The 18,394-nt window shown below is 39.1% G+C and overlaps 1 protein-coding gene across 3 annotated transcripts in view; it reads right to left on the reverse strand.

Annotated features, from left to right (window-relative positions):
• The window catches only part of KIAA0232 (KIAA0232 ortholog), a 66,845-nt gene that overhangs the window by 3,581 nt on the left and 44,870 nt on the right, over window positions 1–18,394 (reverse strand). For all 3 annotated transcript variants that reach the window (XM_027642994.1, XM_027642995.1, XM_027642997.1), the window contains 5 exons: window positions 18,178–18,244; window positions 16,769–16,850; window positions 12,205–15,502; window positions 2,045–2,126; window positions 40–137 (listed from right to left, as the gene is read on the reverse strand). In XM_027642994.1, the coding sequence (XP_027498795.1) occupies window positions 40–137; window positions 2,045–2,126; window positions 12,205–15,502; window positions 16,769–16,850; window positions 18,178–18,244 (3,627 nt within the window). The remainder of the gene's footprint in view (window positions 1–39; window positions 138–2,044; window positions 2,127–12,204; window positions 15,503–16,768; window positions 16,851–18,177; window positions 18,245–18,394) is intronic.

An 18,394-nucleotide genomic window follows, 5' to 3' on the forward strand; every position in this document is an offset into this window, starting at 1 on the left:
AGCAAAAACCTTCCTCCCCCAAACCAATGACAAACTTACCATATTAAAATCTAAAAGATGTTCATCATCATTGGATATTTCCTTTACATCTGCAAGTTCTCCTACACCATTCTCTCCCTTGGCATTTGTATAGCACTCTTACATTGTGTTTGTGGGGGTGTTTCAGAGGAAAAGGAAGAAAAAACAGAATTGAGGAACACTGTTATTTACATTTAGCCAAAATGAAAGCATCCAGAGATGTATTCTTGAAATTCATACTCTAAACCCCTGTGCTTCTGGGGGATTTTATGGTCTGACACCCTGACAGAGATAAGCATAATACCTTATGGAAGCTTCATCAAATCCTACCTGGATAACAAAATAATAAAAGAGGAAGCTACTTAGTTAATGAAAACATCTAAAATACTAAAGTATAAAGAGCAAGAATTACTTTCTTATCACAAATGCTTCAGTGCATTTTTCAATTCTGATGCTGCACGGTGTTCCAGATCATTCCTATTTCTATCCTCATACAGTACAGACTGCAACTGCAGCCTGATCCTCACTGAAGCTCAAAAAAAACCCCAGTTGATGTGAATGGCTGTGGTTTCTACTTACCAGAGTAAACTTCTGTACAGAATATCAACACTTATCATATAGATATACATGGATCACATGCATCAATATCCATTTATAAAAAATACCCATACGGAAAAACTGGATACAGTTTGTGAAAGAATAACATCAGCTCTGAGGATAAAGTTCCTCGTTTAAAAGCCGAGTCTGGAAGAGCGAATCCCGGGCCTGTTGTACCTCACGCACACTCTGCCCCGCCCCAGCAGGTTCTGCCCGCGGCCGCGCTCCCCGCCCGCAGTTACGGGCCCTCACCGCCAGGGGTCAGCACGAGCCGCTCCCGGCGCCGGGAGCCGCGGGTGTCACCGGGAACAACCCCCGGCTCTGCCGCAGGACACTGAGCACCCCCCGCTTTGCAAAGACAGGGCTATTTCGGACATGGGAGGTTCTGTGACCAGTCCTGCAGACATCAATCTCTTGTCTTTCGTTGTGCACATTTCTATAGTTGGGAGCAAAGTAAGTTAAGATGTTCTTAAACGTAACCCAAACTGTCCTGAACAACCAAGTAAGGGCGTTTTGGCACCGAGAATACAAGTTCAGTTGCACTCCTAAAGTAGTTCAGTATCAACCACTGGCTAATCTACTTACATATTATTTGGGAACCAGGTCTCAGATCAAAACTTTCTTGCCCTGAACCTCTACCAAGAGAAAGCACCAGAGAGCCTATCAATTCAGGATACAAAATGTTCTGGTTTAGCTTCTTGCCGTCTCCCAGAAAAGGTGAACTGGTATGCAGACAAAAAACCCCGCCTGGATTCTTGCCTATCCACTGAAAACCTGGGCTGAGTCAGCTGTCAGATACTCCAGATTCCTGGAGGTGCTGGAAGCACACCTGCTTCTGCTCACGAGCAGCCTGCCTACCAGGAGTGGACTCGCTCTCTGTGTGGCACAGAAAAATTCCCAGCCTGTCAGTGTGAATGAAGGGAGTGGCCAAGTGGCAAATCCCTCTCCTTCCCAGTCTGAGAGAGATTCCACACATTCACTGAACAACTGGCATGTTATTTATGCAAACCCATAAAAGGTAATTGTCATGTTTTCACATTCTTATAAAATTACCTACCAAGTAAGGATTTTCTCAGGATGAAACATTAAGAAACGTAATAAAGTATTTTCAGAGTCAGAGATTAATTTTCTGTTTACTTAATTGCAGGCTCTGGAATTAAGTAAACTTGCATAAATATTAAGACTACTTTAAAACCAATTTCTTTTGAAACCAATTTAGAATCATGCTAGAGATCTACTACAAGTGCAACTGAAGCATCCCAGTTCTCTCTCTGATAAGAGAACTGATTGTGGAGGCTTACTGGTGTGGGCTTTTTATATCTAGACAGTAGTTCCAATTTATCTGCAGCAATTCCAGTCCATAACAAGGAGTATTTTGCTCTAACACAGGTGCAACAGCAAGTTAGTTCTAAGAGGCAGAGGTGCTTACCTTCACACTGTGATGCAGGAAAAAGGGGAGAATAGAGCGCCTTTTCCCACCAGCATTGCTTTTCCTGGCTGCCACTCATTCTCTGCAGATTAGTATTCAATATAGGAAAGTGTTTAGACAATAATCACACTTCATTATGCCATAAATAATATACTTACATGTAAAGGAGGAAACCCTGATATTACAACTAATTTGCTAGATCTTACAGGTCACACTGCTCAATTCCTAATCCTAATGGGAAATGACTGTCCAACTACAGCAGAACATCCATTCTCTGAACTCTTACAGCCAATATGAACCATGCTGGGGCTCAGACTTTGCCATACAGAGTTGTACAAATCCAGAACAAAAAAAATTAATTCCAGCCCTACACTTTACAATCTACAGAGAGATGGAGGCATAGTGAAACATTAGTCAACATGATGAATAGCTAGTGTAAAACGAAACAGAAAAGAAAGAAAAAAGAGTGGCAAAATTTCTAATGTTCAAAGTCTGGAAGGGTGAATCAGCAGTACCAATACCCAGTGGGATAACACAAGATTAAACTAGAGAATTATGTGTCAACATGAGGAAAATGTGGTTATGAGGATGATCAATAATTTGTCTTTATGCTAGAAATAATCAATTCACTAAGAATGCCAAAATACTTCCTCTCTCCTCTATATTTTAATGCTAATTTAAGTTTACCAGAGCCCTTTCCTTATGACAATAATGGACATAGCTAAAATACCAAGGGTTTGTCACAACAAACATGTCCCCAGTTTTATGGCTGCACTGAGGTAACCCCGTTAACCTTCAAAAGATGATGCCAGCTTGTAACATCCTCTATAGGTATTAGACAGAATGATTAAAAAACCAAACTACAGTGCAATTACCTACAACAAACATTAACAAATGAGCTTCAACACTGACTTTCTATCCAGCTTCCTCCTCTGTAAGCCTGAGAACATTTAAGCATGGAAAATTAATGAACCTCCTTTTGTTCCTCCTTACACTACTGTAGACTAAACACCTATAGAACTTATACACACTTATTCCTTAATAAAGAGAAGTTCCTCTCACAGCAAAGGAGCAACTCAAGAGTGTTGTATCCACATGCATGTACCAGATTCAACTTATTTTTTCTCATGAAATTGTGCTATAGTGAATATTGAACTTATTCATGCTGGTTTCCTCTCATAAGACTGAGGAACAGTCCTTTTGGAACCACTCTCCAAAAATTCAAACTCCAATTCTAGAAAAGCGAGTTCTTAGACAGTTAAACCACAGGTCGGTGTCTTTTTCAACATTACCAAAAAAAAAAAAAAGGAGAGAAAAAAAAAAGAAAGCTCAAGGGTATTTGAAGCAGGGTTTAATAAGAAATATGTGCATTTACAAATAAATTCAATCATGGAAGCCTCACTCTGTGCTGACTGTAGATAGAGGTGTCTAAACTCCATGGGGACAATGCTTTATTAACTTCAAAGCCTCTTCCATCGCTGTTGTCACACCTGCACAGGGGATAAGCTGGATGAACCACAGCAGGTTACAAGCAAAGCCAGCTGGAGTCTGGCAGAGTGCAACGAGCTGCAGTGGACTCCCTTCCTGGGCTAAGGCACCTTTGGAGCCCATGCATGTGCTGCAGGATGGCTTGGGAAGTGAGCCAAAACTTCTGTGCTCCCCTCACAGCCTCAGTGCCTGGAGAGCAGGAGGAGGTCAGACAGGTCCCAGCTTGGAGCAGAGGCAGCCTGGCAGGACTTCACTCTGGGCTCAGACCCAGCCCTCCTGCCCTCACATCAGCCCTCATGCTGGGTGTTATTTCTAAACCAGCATTAAGGTCAGGTGTGTGAAGCAAAAGGACAGATGTGTAAAGACCCGCTATCCATACTAAAGCCATTTGGGGGTTTAGTTTGGGAGTGGATGAAGGGCAGGAGCTGATGTCCATTTTATATGTTTACTGAAGAAAACAATTTTTTTCCTATGGATCTTTAAATGTTTACTATAACTGCCCAGTCTGTCATCAAAACAATTTTTGTGAATTGAAGAAATACTCCCAATCAGTAAATACAAAACATCAACTCCAGAATAGCACCATGAGTCTACCCTCCTTTGCTGGCAGTCTTTCCCTTTTGAAACAGCATTTTCAATTTATATCTCCTCCTCCTCTCTCACACACATACTCACATACACTTCCAATGTTTTATGAAAAGTTTTATTGAATTGGTCAGATACCCACCTAAATAGCTATTATTCACAATGGTTCTGGTATTAGAAATTGCAACTAGAAGTCTCTCCTCTCTGAAACTATTCACTTTTATTTTACTTTATTCTTAAGCAGAACTCAAAGAAAGCAAGGCAAACCCAACTGCAAAGCTGTTCCACTCCAGTCTTGCTGCAGGTCAGAGAGAACACTGATAGGTTTCCCTTCTTGTTTTACAGGTAGGCATAGGGTAACTGAGGCTATAGGGTAACTAGAGACTCTGGTTGAACCAATGTAAAATCACTTCAGGACCTCAGCATTCACAAGCACAAACACTACTGTAACGTTACAGCAATGTAAGATTCTCCTGCCCCAAGTCTTGGCTGATTTAAACCACTATCTGTGAGCTCTCTGTAGATTTGAGTCTGAACTGCACAGTTACATGCAGAAACTAAAACTCCAATTCTGCTTCTAGTCCTATCACCTTTCCCACCCCAAAAGCTAAGCTAAAATAACAGCAGAAAAAACAAATTTAATGATTGCTATTGTCTAAAGTTTGAAAGGGTAAAATAGTTTCAAAACTTTAAATAGTAAATACTAAATAGTATGTCTTTCATTGGCCTCTACTGCACATTTGTTCCTTGTAACATCACTCTATGTCTGCTTTCTCAAATGAGCCTTCCCAAGAACTTCGTACAACAGCAGGGCTGTCCACTTAAGTCTTTTATCCAAAACTTCACGTGAAACCTCTGGTATACAAAAGAACAATTACTCCTTGCAAACATCAGTACAAATACTTTCTAAAGGAACAAAAGCAAATATTATGGGTTTTTTTAACTAAAAAAGGAAATTTTAGTGCAGCTAATGCAAAGGAGGGAGTTTGTGAGCTTAAGTGGGTAACAACCATTTTAAAAAGTGTATTGGATCTCCAGCATAACGATGGAAAAGCAATTCACTACCTTAAGGATACATCTGAATAAAATGGAAAACCAACGGAGAAATGAAAGATGTTTCCTGCACTGTGAATGCCATTTCCTACAGCTGACAACATTTTTCCTCACTTCCTCCATTCACACACACAGTTGAAATAAGGGAGCCCAGGAAAATTCCTGTTCTACACACTTCTATTGTATTGCTGCTTTCTTGGCAAGACTGCTACGGACAGCAACATGAGACTGATTAACTGATGAAGCAGCATTGCAAAAATGCAGCAGGATATCATAGGATATTGATCTGGGCACAAGGACAAGCACTTGGGTGAACACACCTCAGCCTGGGAGCTGGGCTGGCCAGAACAAACACCCAGTAGGTGCATTTTACTCTTTTGCTCATTTTGTTTGTGTAAAGTGTTCCATGCTCACTACAGCCAGGGATGTATCCAACACCACTGTGTTTAACTGGGAACAGCAAGCAGCCTGATAAACAGCACATTTCAGTGGAACTGTGTGTTTGCTGGCAGAGCTGAAATGTAACTGAAGTTTCTGGATGACAGGACACTAAGACAACTCTTAGGAATATCTTTGACAAGGGCATTTGGGCAGGTGAGGAAACTGTGACGACTAAAGTTGGGAAAGACCAGATCTAGGAGTATGAAAGCAGTTAGTCACAGGAAAAGTCCCACCCATAAGGTAAAATAATAAAGCTGGTACTGCCCTGTATGAGGTTTGGTTACCTGAATGCTAAATGCATAGATGGAAAAGCTACAGAAAAAAAGGTAGGAGAAAGTTGGAGGGGGGCAGGAGGTTGAGGTTTTTCCCCTCTCTCCCTATGATTACAGATGTATTTGATAAAAAAGAAAAAAACCCTCTTATTTTATTTATATTTTGTCATATATATATATATTTTAAAATATTTTTCCTCAGATAAGAGCTTGATTGCTCATACTTTATTAGGAATTTACTTTATTATTTTTTCTTGGCAGAAAATAATAGTTTTATTTTGCAACATCACAAATTTCTAAGAGAGCATTTATGAATATGCAATATGGTTTTTTCTCCACCAAGAACCGGTACAGCTTGTGCTTAACAATTTAAATCTTATTTCATCAACAATCTGCATAGGGAGAAATATTAGTATTTTTTTAACTATTCCTTAACTAACAATTTTGTATGAGGCAGGAATAATTTTTTTTTATTTCCTTGATTCCATCAGAAGTTTTCCCCTACAGTTACAGGCAAACGACCAGAGCAAGTTCATACAGCAGCTTAGTCATTTGCCAGTCAGAAAAGGTACACTGCTCACAACTTTGTTCTTCAAGCAAAATTTATGCAAAGCATCTTCTCAGAGCTGGAATCTAGAGCTGAAAAGACCATCTGCTGAAGGTCTTGAAAAAAGGGCACTTCATTATTTTACAGAAAAGTTTAATTAAATTTTACATCTACCCATGTAAATAGCTGTTATTTTTTATCTAAATTGGTATGCCTTTCAGGATAGGCTATTTGTGCTTTAGATACTAATTTGGAAACACCATCACAGAGTATCTGTACTCCTTCAGGATGCATGCTGACAAGGGTCACGGCCGTGACAAGAGGTTTGCACAATGTGAACACAATAAGCACTAAAGCCTCAGTATGGTCTGAATGGATATTATCAGAAGTGTTACAATCGACAGTTTCATAACCAAGCACAGAGAAAGTCATATTAATCTGGAAGTACAGATTTCTTGTTGCTCTGCAACCCCTTACTATCAGGAAGAATACAAGAAACACATGAGTAATTTAGAAGTCAAAGCAGCAATGAACCCATTGAGTCCCATTCCAAAAGATCAGATGCTAATTTTAGTTCAGCCACTCAGTGAAGATACACTTGGCTCAAGTAGCTGGTCATAAATAAAGAAGGGGACCTGAGTCTGGATTTTATGTTCTTAAAACCTATTTGGCAGTAACCTAATTGCTGAATTTCACTGAAAATACATGAGCAAGGGACCCTATGAGATAATCTAGTCTCTGTTCCTGCAGAAAGCTGGAGTCAACTACAATGCACTGTTTCTTTACTCAATCTCTTCAACGCAGAATTTCCACTGCTTCCCTAAAAATAATTGACCCTTCCAGTAATGCTCGTTGTCTGGTTAGAATTCTTATTCTTCAATTTCCCTTACTGTGACTTAAGGTCATGACATCCACTTCTGTGTTTACCAGAGCCTACAAAGCAACACAGCTTTTCCCTTATCTCCTCTAACGTGGCTTCTGCAAAACTGCTGCCTCTGCTTCAAGTCTCTTACTTGAGATAAAACACCCCCAGTTCCTTCACTCTGTTTTCATAAATGGTGATCTTTGTGTTGCTCTCCTCAAGATACCTTTCTTGATAGACAGAACCAGAGCTCAGCCCAGTACTCCAGCAGAGCAATTCCATCCCCTCTTAGAGAAGGGCATTCCTGTTTCTGTATCTCAGTGTTCCTTTTGCAGTGTGTCATTCCTGATTTACACTCAGTTATGGTCTACTTGGAGATGCTTTTCTATTTCATATCATTTTCTCCGCTGTCACTCGTCACACTGTGTTTGTAAAGAGGATTATTATTTTCTTTAAAATTTTAGTTGTCCCTGCAGAATTGCCATTTTATGTTTTAGGCCGCTGCTCCTATTTAACAACCTTTGGATTCCAATCCTGTCTTCCACTGCAGACTTTCCCTGTTTGTTATCATCAGGGATTTTCATAAACATACCCCACACCAGAAAAAATTATCAACTTTCTTGTCCTCCAGTAAACCACTGACTGTTATTTTGAGAGTGCAATCTTTTCGCTAAACCAATACTTTAAAACTTTTTCAGTTTCTCATGCATTTGGGCCATCTACAGCTTAAAATATTTCTTTAGGGAATTTAAGAGTCCTTGGTAACATCCCAAGTTCCATTTTCCTCCTTTAAAAAATATTTGCTTTTTATATATTTTCTATCATCCATGTGTTCTCAAACAAGTATACTACTGGACTTTTCTCAAATTACTTGCTGCTCCTCATGATATTCAGCTGAATATTGCTATGACTAGCTGAAACAGGTGTAGTTAATCTGTACTACTCCTTCACTTAATTTCAGTAACAATGACAATAAATGCACTAATCAATACCTTGGACATTACCTTTTCACAGCTTCCCAAGCCTGTTAGTTCTGTCTCTCAAATATCTTTCAGTCATTTTTCTGTTTCTGATTCACTTCTGGGACTTTAAAGTGTACCATATCTTTATTTTATTGGCTTACTTTAAACCTTGGGGGTTTTTCTCATGATTTTGATACTGTTGTTGTGAACTCTTTTTTAGGTCCTCTCATACAGACTAGTACCACCCTTCAATACCTCAGCAAATTAATGTTTTCTTAATTAGAATGTTAGAGCTTAGCGTATTTGTAGGTGTTTTCATCATCTGCCACGATCAGCACTTACCAAGAACTATCTGGATCAGTCCTTTCTTAGATAGCCCCAAATTACTCTCTCTTACAATGAAATCTTTTGCTTTGTAAGTGGATGACTACATGCTCTTTTTCCACTTGATTCCCCTGATTTTAAGGCACACAGCAGATCCCTCTGAATTTTGTGTCCCTCTTACCGCTACCTGGATTTATGGCAGCTTACCTGCTACACTGCTGACCTCAGAACCAACATAAGACACCCCTCCTTCCCTTCCTCTCTTCACAGCCCTTCCTGGAGGGGGGGTTGCACACTTACATTACTCCAGTGAACACGGTCCCTCACCAAATCTCATGGCCAATTCAGTCATGAGATCCACAAACACTTGAACTGTTTTTGCAAGTAGAATTCCCTCATCCCCCAAACCATTGTCTTAGGCACGTTCAGACCTGAAAAGTGTGGTACCGATCCCAACCAAACCCACAGGTCCTTTTATCTAACTCAAGGACTCAGCAGCACAGGCATTCTTAGAGCACATCTACTAGACTGGGGCCCATAAAACATTTGTTGACAAGAGATTCAGGGTTGGTATATTCATGGTATATATTCAGAGACCATTAACTGGTCCAGACTGGGTACTTACCCATGATTCCACAGCTAAATGGTCAGAGCATTTACTGGGAAAAAAAGGACTGTACTTTTGGAGGGTCAAGGGAGTGTGTTTGTGAGGTTTTATGTCGGTTTTTTGGGTGGCATGAGCTTGTGGTTTTTTGCAGGAGTAGTTTGGTTTGGATTTTTCTTTGTGTTTTGTTGGTTTGGTTTTGTTGTTTGGTTGAGTTTGATTTTTTTTAATCTTGAGGCTAGGTATATAATTATCATTCATGTTTGAAGAACTTCTGCAGGAGCTATTAGCAAATTCCTGCTGCAAAATACACTGTGATTCTAAAAGAAGTGTTCTAATACAGAAGGTAAGAGGGAGGAAACTGAACCAGATTTCCCCACAGTCTTATAAATAGGAGGTATTCAGAGACGTGTGTTTGCACAGCACATATATAACTCAAGTTTAACTGATGCAAAACAGAATGTGTTACTATTACACTGTGGTCTATATTAGTATCTTCACAACCATTATTTATGCAAAAATACTGCAGGTACCTCAGAACATAACTCAAACTTCATGTTAAATGACAGTGAGTTAAACAATAACTTTAATTTCTGTCATAAGTCAAGCAGAGAAACACAGAAGTTTCACTTAAAAAAAATCTTTACAAATATTGATCTATACTAATCAGTCAATACCACAGCTTCTGCTCAAGTTTTCTTTCCCATGCATGTATGTGTGGGGTGTCCACAAAAAATGTTTCTCCTAGACTGTCCTAATTCTAGGGATTTCCTATTGATTTTGTTTAATGCTCATGAAAATAAATAATACCACTCTTAAAAAGAAAAAAGTTCACACACATCTTTTATAGACACTTAAGTAAAACAAGAATTTTAGATAAATGTTCTTGAGCCAAGAAGTCAATTCTTTTCAGACTCAAACTACTGGTGCTTAGGAAAGCCCAGAGTGTGCACACACCTCTTGAGACATGGTAGATACAGCCAGGTAAATTAAGCCAGGCTGTCTCATTTTAGGGTGCAATCAGGCTCCTCAAGGCCCCCAGGAAGAGCTTAATTGCAAACCAAACTGGAGTCTAGACTGCTGAGAGGGTTGTTGGCCCTTTGTACTTCTCAGTGGTTTATCAATTTGTAGCTATGAAAACGCCTACAAAATTGTGAGACCTGAGCAAGGGAAGTAGTTTTCCTCTTGCACTAAGGAACTTAGAGAAAATAAAACACCAGAGCTTTTTGAGCACTATTCACTCCCAAAGACTCAGAGCTACCATAAACTATCAAACCACTGTTAACTTATACCAACCACTTACTACTTTCTAAAATGGATAAGTGGTTGAAGGGAAGATGAGAATAAACATTCTCATGGAGCACTGCACATCCAGAAAGGAGATCTGGAAAGGGCTGAAAGGAAGTGTAGTAACTGTACTACACCATTTGTTCACTCATTAGGCCCTAATGCATGATGAAGTCAAATTGCATTTACTCCTGGTAGAAGGCAATTCCAGAATCTGTTCTGACTTACAGTCTAAGTTTATCAATTTTTTCAGTGACTCTTTCTGCAAGGCCTGGCACAAACACAGAAACTTCCCAGACTCAGTAGAGATTTCTGAAGACACTTCATCTCTGTCAACTTAACAGAGCAGCAGGAACCAAGATATCTAGAAAAGGTCTGAAAAGTTACAGATCTGATTCCCTTGTGCAAGCAGCTGACATCAACTTACTGACACAGGGAAGAGAAGCAATTAACTTAAAGGAGGATGAGAGCAGAAACAAATAGGAAAGAAAGAAAATAAGGAAGTCTGATTTTGTTCAACAAAAAGGTGAACTTTAGTTTTAGCAAGAGGAAGGTTAGCTTTCCATATATGAGTTAGTGTTTCAAACTTATAATTGAGGAGTGTACCATTGCACAACATAAGCTGGGTGCAACTCTTCAGCTGAAAATGAAAAAAAATTCCCTCCTAATGTAAATAAGATAACTGCTGAATGTGTGAAGAGGAGGCTGAAGAGGAAAAGAAAATGTAAGATGTAAGGAAAAGAAAATGTAAGATGCAACTTACACTTGTCCAGACAGTATCTCTGGGCTGGCCACACAAGTAATTATTTTGATAGTTTAATATTTCTTCTCAAGAGCAGAGGGAGCTCACAGAAAGAAAAACTTGGGATATTTTTGGCTGGAAAGAATTTTTGCTCTTGATTATTACTGAACTTATGCTATGATTACCTAAAAGAAAACTCTGAGCTTAACCCATAGTTATACTGAGGCTTTCTTACAGTACTGTAGCAGTGATGGATATTTTGAATTCATGTTTTATTTCTTTTTGTGTCTATGCTGACAAGAGGATGTTGAAATTTCCAGAGAATATATCCTTTCTACAAGTCTTTCTTTGCTCAAGTTTACAACCAGCAATTCAACTCCAAATTCTTCCATTTGGAAGTAACTATATTGAAAAGATTGGCTTCAGATCTTTCCCTTCAGAATTTTAAAATATGTTTGAATCAAAAGCAGTAGTATTTCATGACTCAAACTTTATGCACATTTTAACACTTTATATGTAAATCAGATAACCTAAAGACCTAAGGTAAACAGATTTAAAAGTCACATGAGTGTACACATGCATATATTTCTAAAGGTATGCAAGATGACACCAAAATGCCTGAAGATGGCTGATTTTTCACAGAATCACTGAATGACTGAGGTTTAAAGGGCACTCTGGAGGTCATCATGTCCAACTCCCCCTGCTCAGGCTGGGCCATGTAGAGCAGGCTGCCCAGGACCTTGTCCAGACATCATTTGAGATCTCCCAAGGATGGAGACTCTACAACCTTCCTGGGCAACCTGTGCCAGCACTCGGTCACCTTTACAATAAGAAAGTTTATTCTTATGTTCAGATGGAACCTCCAGTGCTTCTACAATACTGTATTTTCTAGAGATCTATACAATCACAAACATTTAAATTGAACTGTCACATGAGAAACTGCTGGTTACCAGCTGCCAGCTGCAAATTCTGTAATTTTATATATCCACATACCTCTTCATGCTCTCCTGAAGAAACAGGATTATCCTCATACGTGGGGAAATGACACCCTGCTTTACAACTGCAAAACCTGCCAGTCTCCTCACGTGGCTCCACTATTCTGCAGTTTACTTTAGAGCTCTCCACCGCTCTCCCTTCTAGAGATTCTTTCATACTGCATTCTAAACAGGGATCTTGGTTTCCTACTGGCAACATCCCGGCCGACTCTTCTTGGGAATCCAATGATGTTTGTGCACTCTTCTCCATTCCAGACTTTTTTAATCTGGGAAGGAATTTTCCAGATTCAAGCTCTGATTTTCCATAATAATGCCCTTCTTTTTCTGCATCTTCTTCCAGAGGTTTGAGATCTGCTTGCGGATCCTCAAATACATCTACTTGAGGAGGGACAGCAATACCTCCCTCATCTTTTTCTGACTCAAATTCTGACTCGCTTCCAGCCCCTGGAGAAAGTTCAGATGCAGAAATTGGGCGAAAGTGAGTCCTCGGAGAAATCCGTATAGCCCTGTACTGAGTTCGATCAACACCACATATCCTGGGGTGTAAAACCTCACTGTCTGAATCAGAGCACAGAATTGACTTAGGTTTAAAACTAGGGCTGAAAGATGCAATTCCTTCTGGCTCAAATGAACACTCTACATGAAGAACTTGTGAAAATGGATTGTTCAGGTCAAAGGAAGAGAATGAGTATTCAAGCCCTGGTTCTTCGACTTGAAAGTTACCACAAGTTCCCAGTAAGTCTTCATGGAAGATAAAAGAAAAACCCTTATTTAATCCGTTATCTCCACTCTTTGATTGCTCGTTCTGTTCAAATGATACAAACGGCCTCCACAATTGCCTATGGCCAGGGGCAAAGCTATTACCTGGAGTCATGAAAACATCTGTACCAGCAATTGTCACCACATCGGAGGCTGCACATTGCAACAAGCTCCCCTTTGAGTGACTAGGTGGCACCACTGCCCATTCTCCATCACTGTTAAAAGTTTTGAGCTCCCCATACACGCCACCAAGTATAAATGAGTTTTCTTTATCCTGGTTAACATCCCAAGGTTTTGATGGTGTGGTATAGTCACCACCATCTACTTTTGATAAATCATTTGAGACAAAGGCTCTCTTCTCTACATTCTCCTTTTGACCTTCCCAAAGGTGATACTCTGATCTCTGCACTGCTTTATTGGGTTCCTGGAGCGTTTCAACTTTTGCTTCTGTATCCAAACAGCAGCAATAGTTATTTACATCAGTTGAAAACAATTCATCTTCTATTCCTTCTATTTCTACCATTGCTGCAGAATTTCTGTCTGTCATATTTGTCCAAATATCTTTAATAACCCCTGAGCTGTAGCCATCTCCATGTGGACTGCCTTCACTACACCCTTGTGTAGTTTCATAGTCTTTACTTTCTGCTTTTTGTTCTAGCTGAATACCACAGACAGATTCTAGCTTAGATTTCTTTTTGAAAATCAAAGTGGGCATTTCTCCTAAAGTTCTAGCTTGTTGCTGGCAGGTTTCTTCTGGCAAAAAATCTAGAATTTCTTCATCTACATAATTTGAAGATACTCTAGGAACTACATAATTCATATCTTCAGCATTAAATTGCGTGGATTCTTCATATGGAATATTTAAAGTCTCATTGTCTGAACGTGTTTCTTCCGAGTGTGACCATGGACTACAGGTTCTTGTTGAAAGATTGGAACAGTGTTCATTTTCATCAAAGGCACTATTTTTGGTCCATATTAGCAATCTAGACTGTGTTTTCCCAAGAATATTAGCAGTGCTACTAGAATCTGCGTTTTCATTTCCCAAGTTGAGTGTTTCAAAAGAAAATGGTAAAACAGAGTTACTGCATTGCACTTCAAACACTGAAAAACAAGAGTTTATACCAGACCCTTCATTAATATCTGAAAAGAGCTCTTGATTGCCAGCAAGCACGTGTGAATTAAGCATTGTGCTGTCTAGGATGGGGGAGAATCTGATCGGAGAATCTCCTCCAAAACTTTCCCCATCTGCATCACCAGAACTAGAAGATGAACAGCACTCCCAAAATTGAGCTAAATTACTAAGGTCTTGCAAGAACCACCCTTCAGCACCAACAGAGCTGGTCGAATCAGTCCATATTGCACTTTCCCCTTGCAACTCCATTCCATCTAACACTATGCAACATTCTGCCTCAAAATCAGTTTTTTCTTTACTCTTCTGTCGAATCATATTTAAAATCCGACTCTCCCCTTGCATCGTATCTGAGGCACCAGGATCCAACATGGATTGATCAATATCCACTTCATAGAAGTGTGTTAGTTCTGACAGATGAACATCATCTAAATATTTGTCGTCCTCTGGTTGAGAACATATTGAGGTCCCAGCGAGGTCAATATCCTCATTTAGAACTGCAGGCATTTCTACAAAGTGACCATCGATGAAAGTACCTGCTGCGAGGTATGTTTTATGAATATTATTGTTGCTAATACAAAGACCATGCACTGATTCAGACAACTCTTCCACAGCCTCTGATGTTACACCACATATATCTTCTCTGTTGCGGTACGTAGTCTCCAGCTTGCTTTTTCTGCTGAGAGGAACGAAGTACTCCGTGATCGGCTCAGTATACCACAAGGGCTCTTCCTTATATTCCTTCTCATTTCTGCTGTCTAAATACAAATCTTTTCCATCGCTACCGCCAGCTTCTTTTCTTCCTATTTCTTTTAATGGCCTTTTACCTCTTTTGCACAGTTGTTTGATGGACCCGCTGCTGCTGCTGCTGCTGCTTCCGCTGTGGACTTTTCTGTCAGCCTTTTCACCAGCTTTCACCGACAGCCTGCTCTGCCCATTACGCCCCTTTTTGTTCCGAACCTCTCTTGTTTTGTGTCTTACTTTAATACATTTCATTGATGCCTTGTATTCACCTTGATTACCACTAGAACTTGAGCCAGCCTCACTGGATCCAGACGACCAGGAGCGGGGACGCATCTTTCCCTCAGACTTATGTCGGACTTGCTTTTTGTACAGACCAGGCTTCTCTTCAACAGTGTTGCTACTAAATTTGTTTTCTTTCTCGTTTTTACTTTTCTTCTGCTGGGTTCTTTCCTGTACAGTGGCCGATACTTTATTACTTCTGTCTTTAGTTACTTCACTTTCACTGTGGCAGTCCTTTGGAGAAGATGTATCCGTGCTAGTTGGTGGAACAGTGGATGAAGATGAGGAGCTAGAGTAAGAGCATACTTTGGATTTATTCCATACAGTCATAATTTCCTGCAGGCAAACTGGCTTTTCAGAAAGAGGAGGAAATGCTTCATAGTACCTAAAAGCAAAACAAAAGGGACATTTGGATCATAGAGCTTCAGATGGGCATTAAGATTAGAAAGTATTACTAAAAACAAACCAAAACACCAACAACCTAAAAAATCTAGTTCGCTCTATATATGCACAAGCCACTCATTGCACTATCTGAATGATATCAAAGGGGAAATAAGATAAGCTTTAAAAGTGCTTAGAAATATACTGTCTACAAGTAAAATAATTCCCTTTTCAGACTATGTGTCACTGTATAGAGAAATTGTGGATGCTTACAACAGTGAAGGCCTCTCTCTAGGTTTATTAGATAATGATGCAGTTCACTATAGTCTTCTTAAACATGTTTGATTTAGACTATAAATGAAGAAGTCCTGAATTTCAGTTAGTTGAGTCCTGAATTCCAGTTTTTAAAACTCTCCTTTATGAAATGAGTCACTACCTGTTAAGTTCTACATAGTTTGATCATCCAGTTATTAAGAAAAAGCTATTAAAAAAAAGATTAGTTCTTGAGTACTTTAAGATGCTTAACAGCTTTATGCAACAGGGACAAGATTAAAATATAGTTTTCTGCAATGTTTAAAGTAGTACATGTTTGACAGCAGAAAGATTTATACTGAATCACATATATTTTATGAAAATCTATTAAAAACTTCTACAAGTCAGTTACATGCACATTAGCACAATCAGTTCCCTGAAAAAGTATCATCCATTTAGTAACAATTCTACTAGACTGTTGCTACCAAAGGTTATTATTAAGAGATACAGAAGCAGTTGTATCTCCAAGAGAGGTCAATGATAGAATTCCTGGGTACTTCAGTAACACTGGACTCGGGTACTCGGTAACTAGGAGATCACTTCGGTTATCAAGAGTTTAAAGGCTGTAAAAAGGTTTGTTTGCCATTTCTGCAACAGAAGACAGCGAGTTCTGAATCCAGGAAACTGATTTTCTCCCTGGAAGTCCAACATGTCAATTAATGCTGTTTTAAAGGCTTTTAATCTGGCTGATTGACTTAGTCTTAAGGAAACTAAAACACAGTTGCATATAGTCAAACGAAAGTAGTCAGGACTATGACAGAAATTAAACTAGCCCATGGTACCAAGTGCTTATATTTAAATATTTAAGATTAACAAAAGAAGATGGCAAGAAAAAATGTATTTCTTAATATTCACAGAAACAGATTCCCCACTAAGTTAATTTTACTGCGTTAAAATATGGGAATAAAAGGAGAAAAAAGAAAAGTGTCTCAGATAATAATAAGAAAAAAATGCATACATTTCTACTTGATCCTTTGCTGTGGGAGATAAATCAGTCTCAGGAGTCAAAGAGCCTTCTAACTTTTTGTGAATCTTCTCCTCTGTTTTGGAAGAAAATTCCAAATGCTTAACAGAAAAATTCAAAAAGCCAGTGTATTTTATAACAGTATTTAACAAAAAGCATCAGGATGTATACGTGTAATAGCAGTAAAATTTCCATAAATCACTGAAAATAATATAAAGAAATTACAACCTACCACCCAAGATTCAAGTCTTCCACAGCTGTTTTGTTAAGTCCTGCAAATTTGACCTAACACAACTGGCCAGCAGCTACATGCAACCTCATGGCTAGCAATGCCCCCCCAGGAGACTTCCTACTGAATTTTTAGTTGTTTCCCATCCAAATCCCTACCTCATTCCTGCATTGCCTGCAATTATCTGACTAAATATTTTTGTGTTGGTCACATCTAACTTCTCACATATTTCACTAGAAGGAAATATTCCTGCAGTAATTGCTGTACTTTGAGTGGATGTAAAGTCATAATTCCTGTGTGAGAAGTGATTCTCAGAATTTCTAGTTCTTTATATTAAAACCTTTAAAATAGTAAAAAAAATGCTGTGAGACATAGTATTTTTTTTTCCAAGTAAATGCTCAACATCACCTTCGCTCAGGAAGAAACTGTCACATCACAGCACTATGAAATACTAAGAGCTGAGTTCAAATACAGAAAAAGGGAATGGAAACAGCTAAAATCATGCTTTAAGCAGGTAAATGTCTATCCCTTATTTACAGCTATTTATAGTACATGATAAGCATATTAATTTTACTCTAAGTGTCCAAGGCTGCTGCTATGTGTCTGAACAAACAGTTACGGGCAATGCACTTGCACTGGAGACACCACAACTTTACATTATGCTCTCTACCCTAAGCTTGACAACATAAAGTCCCCATGACCATTCCCCTAAAGCCCGGGAATTTTAAATACACCTCTCTGTGAGGGCTACTTGGATGCTTTTCACAAGAATAGTTAGTACATAACTACTTTGAGGCAAATCTACTCCTTGCAAGTACCAATACACAAATGGAACAGAATCATGCCCACTTTATTTTCGTTACTTTTGGTAGGGAGGGGGATGCTGAATTTGGAGTATTTACTAAAAAACCAGGCATAATGGATACAAACAGTAACAGCTTTTCATGAGGAAAACTCCATTTGTGATTGGCTATTTCTAAGGTAAATAAAGCATACCAGTACAGATTTGCTTAAACTATTTGAATGAAATTATTCAAATGTATTTTAAAATCGCATGGTTTGTACTAAAAGCTACTGAAATAAAAGCCTAGTCCCCCATTCCCAAGCCTCAGAATGTTGCACAGTTGATAAATACAACACACGGCCTCAGAAGGTTAAATATTTTTTTCCTCACCTTGCTTACTCTGAAGGTCTTTCAGTTTGGAGCAAAGCTCCTCCACTAATGTTTCAATGCCAGAGCTCTGCACAACAAAACCACAGGGGAGAAAAAAAGAAAAAAGAAAATGCAACTTACTAAAAAGAATATTCATTTTGTAGAAACATATCAACACAGTAAACATAACTCAGCAGACACGCTTTTTTCTGTTTGCATGGTAACTACATATTAAAAT

This window comes from Corapipo altera, unplaced genomic scaffold (genome assembly GCF_003945725.1).
Source record: "Corapipo altera isolate COAL_440 unplaced genomic scaffold, ASM394572v1 22, whole genome shotgun sequence".
NCBI classification, from domain to species: domain Eukaryota; kingdom Metazoa; phylum Chordata; class Aves; order Passeriformes; family Pipridae; genus Corapipo; species Corapipo altera.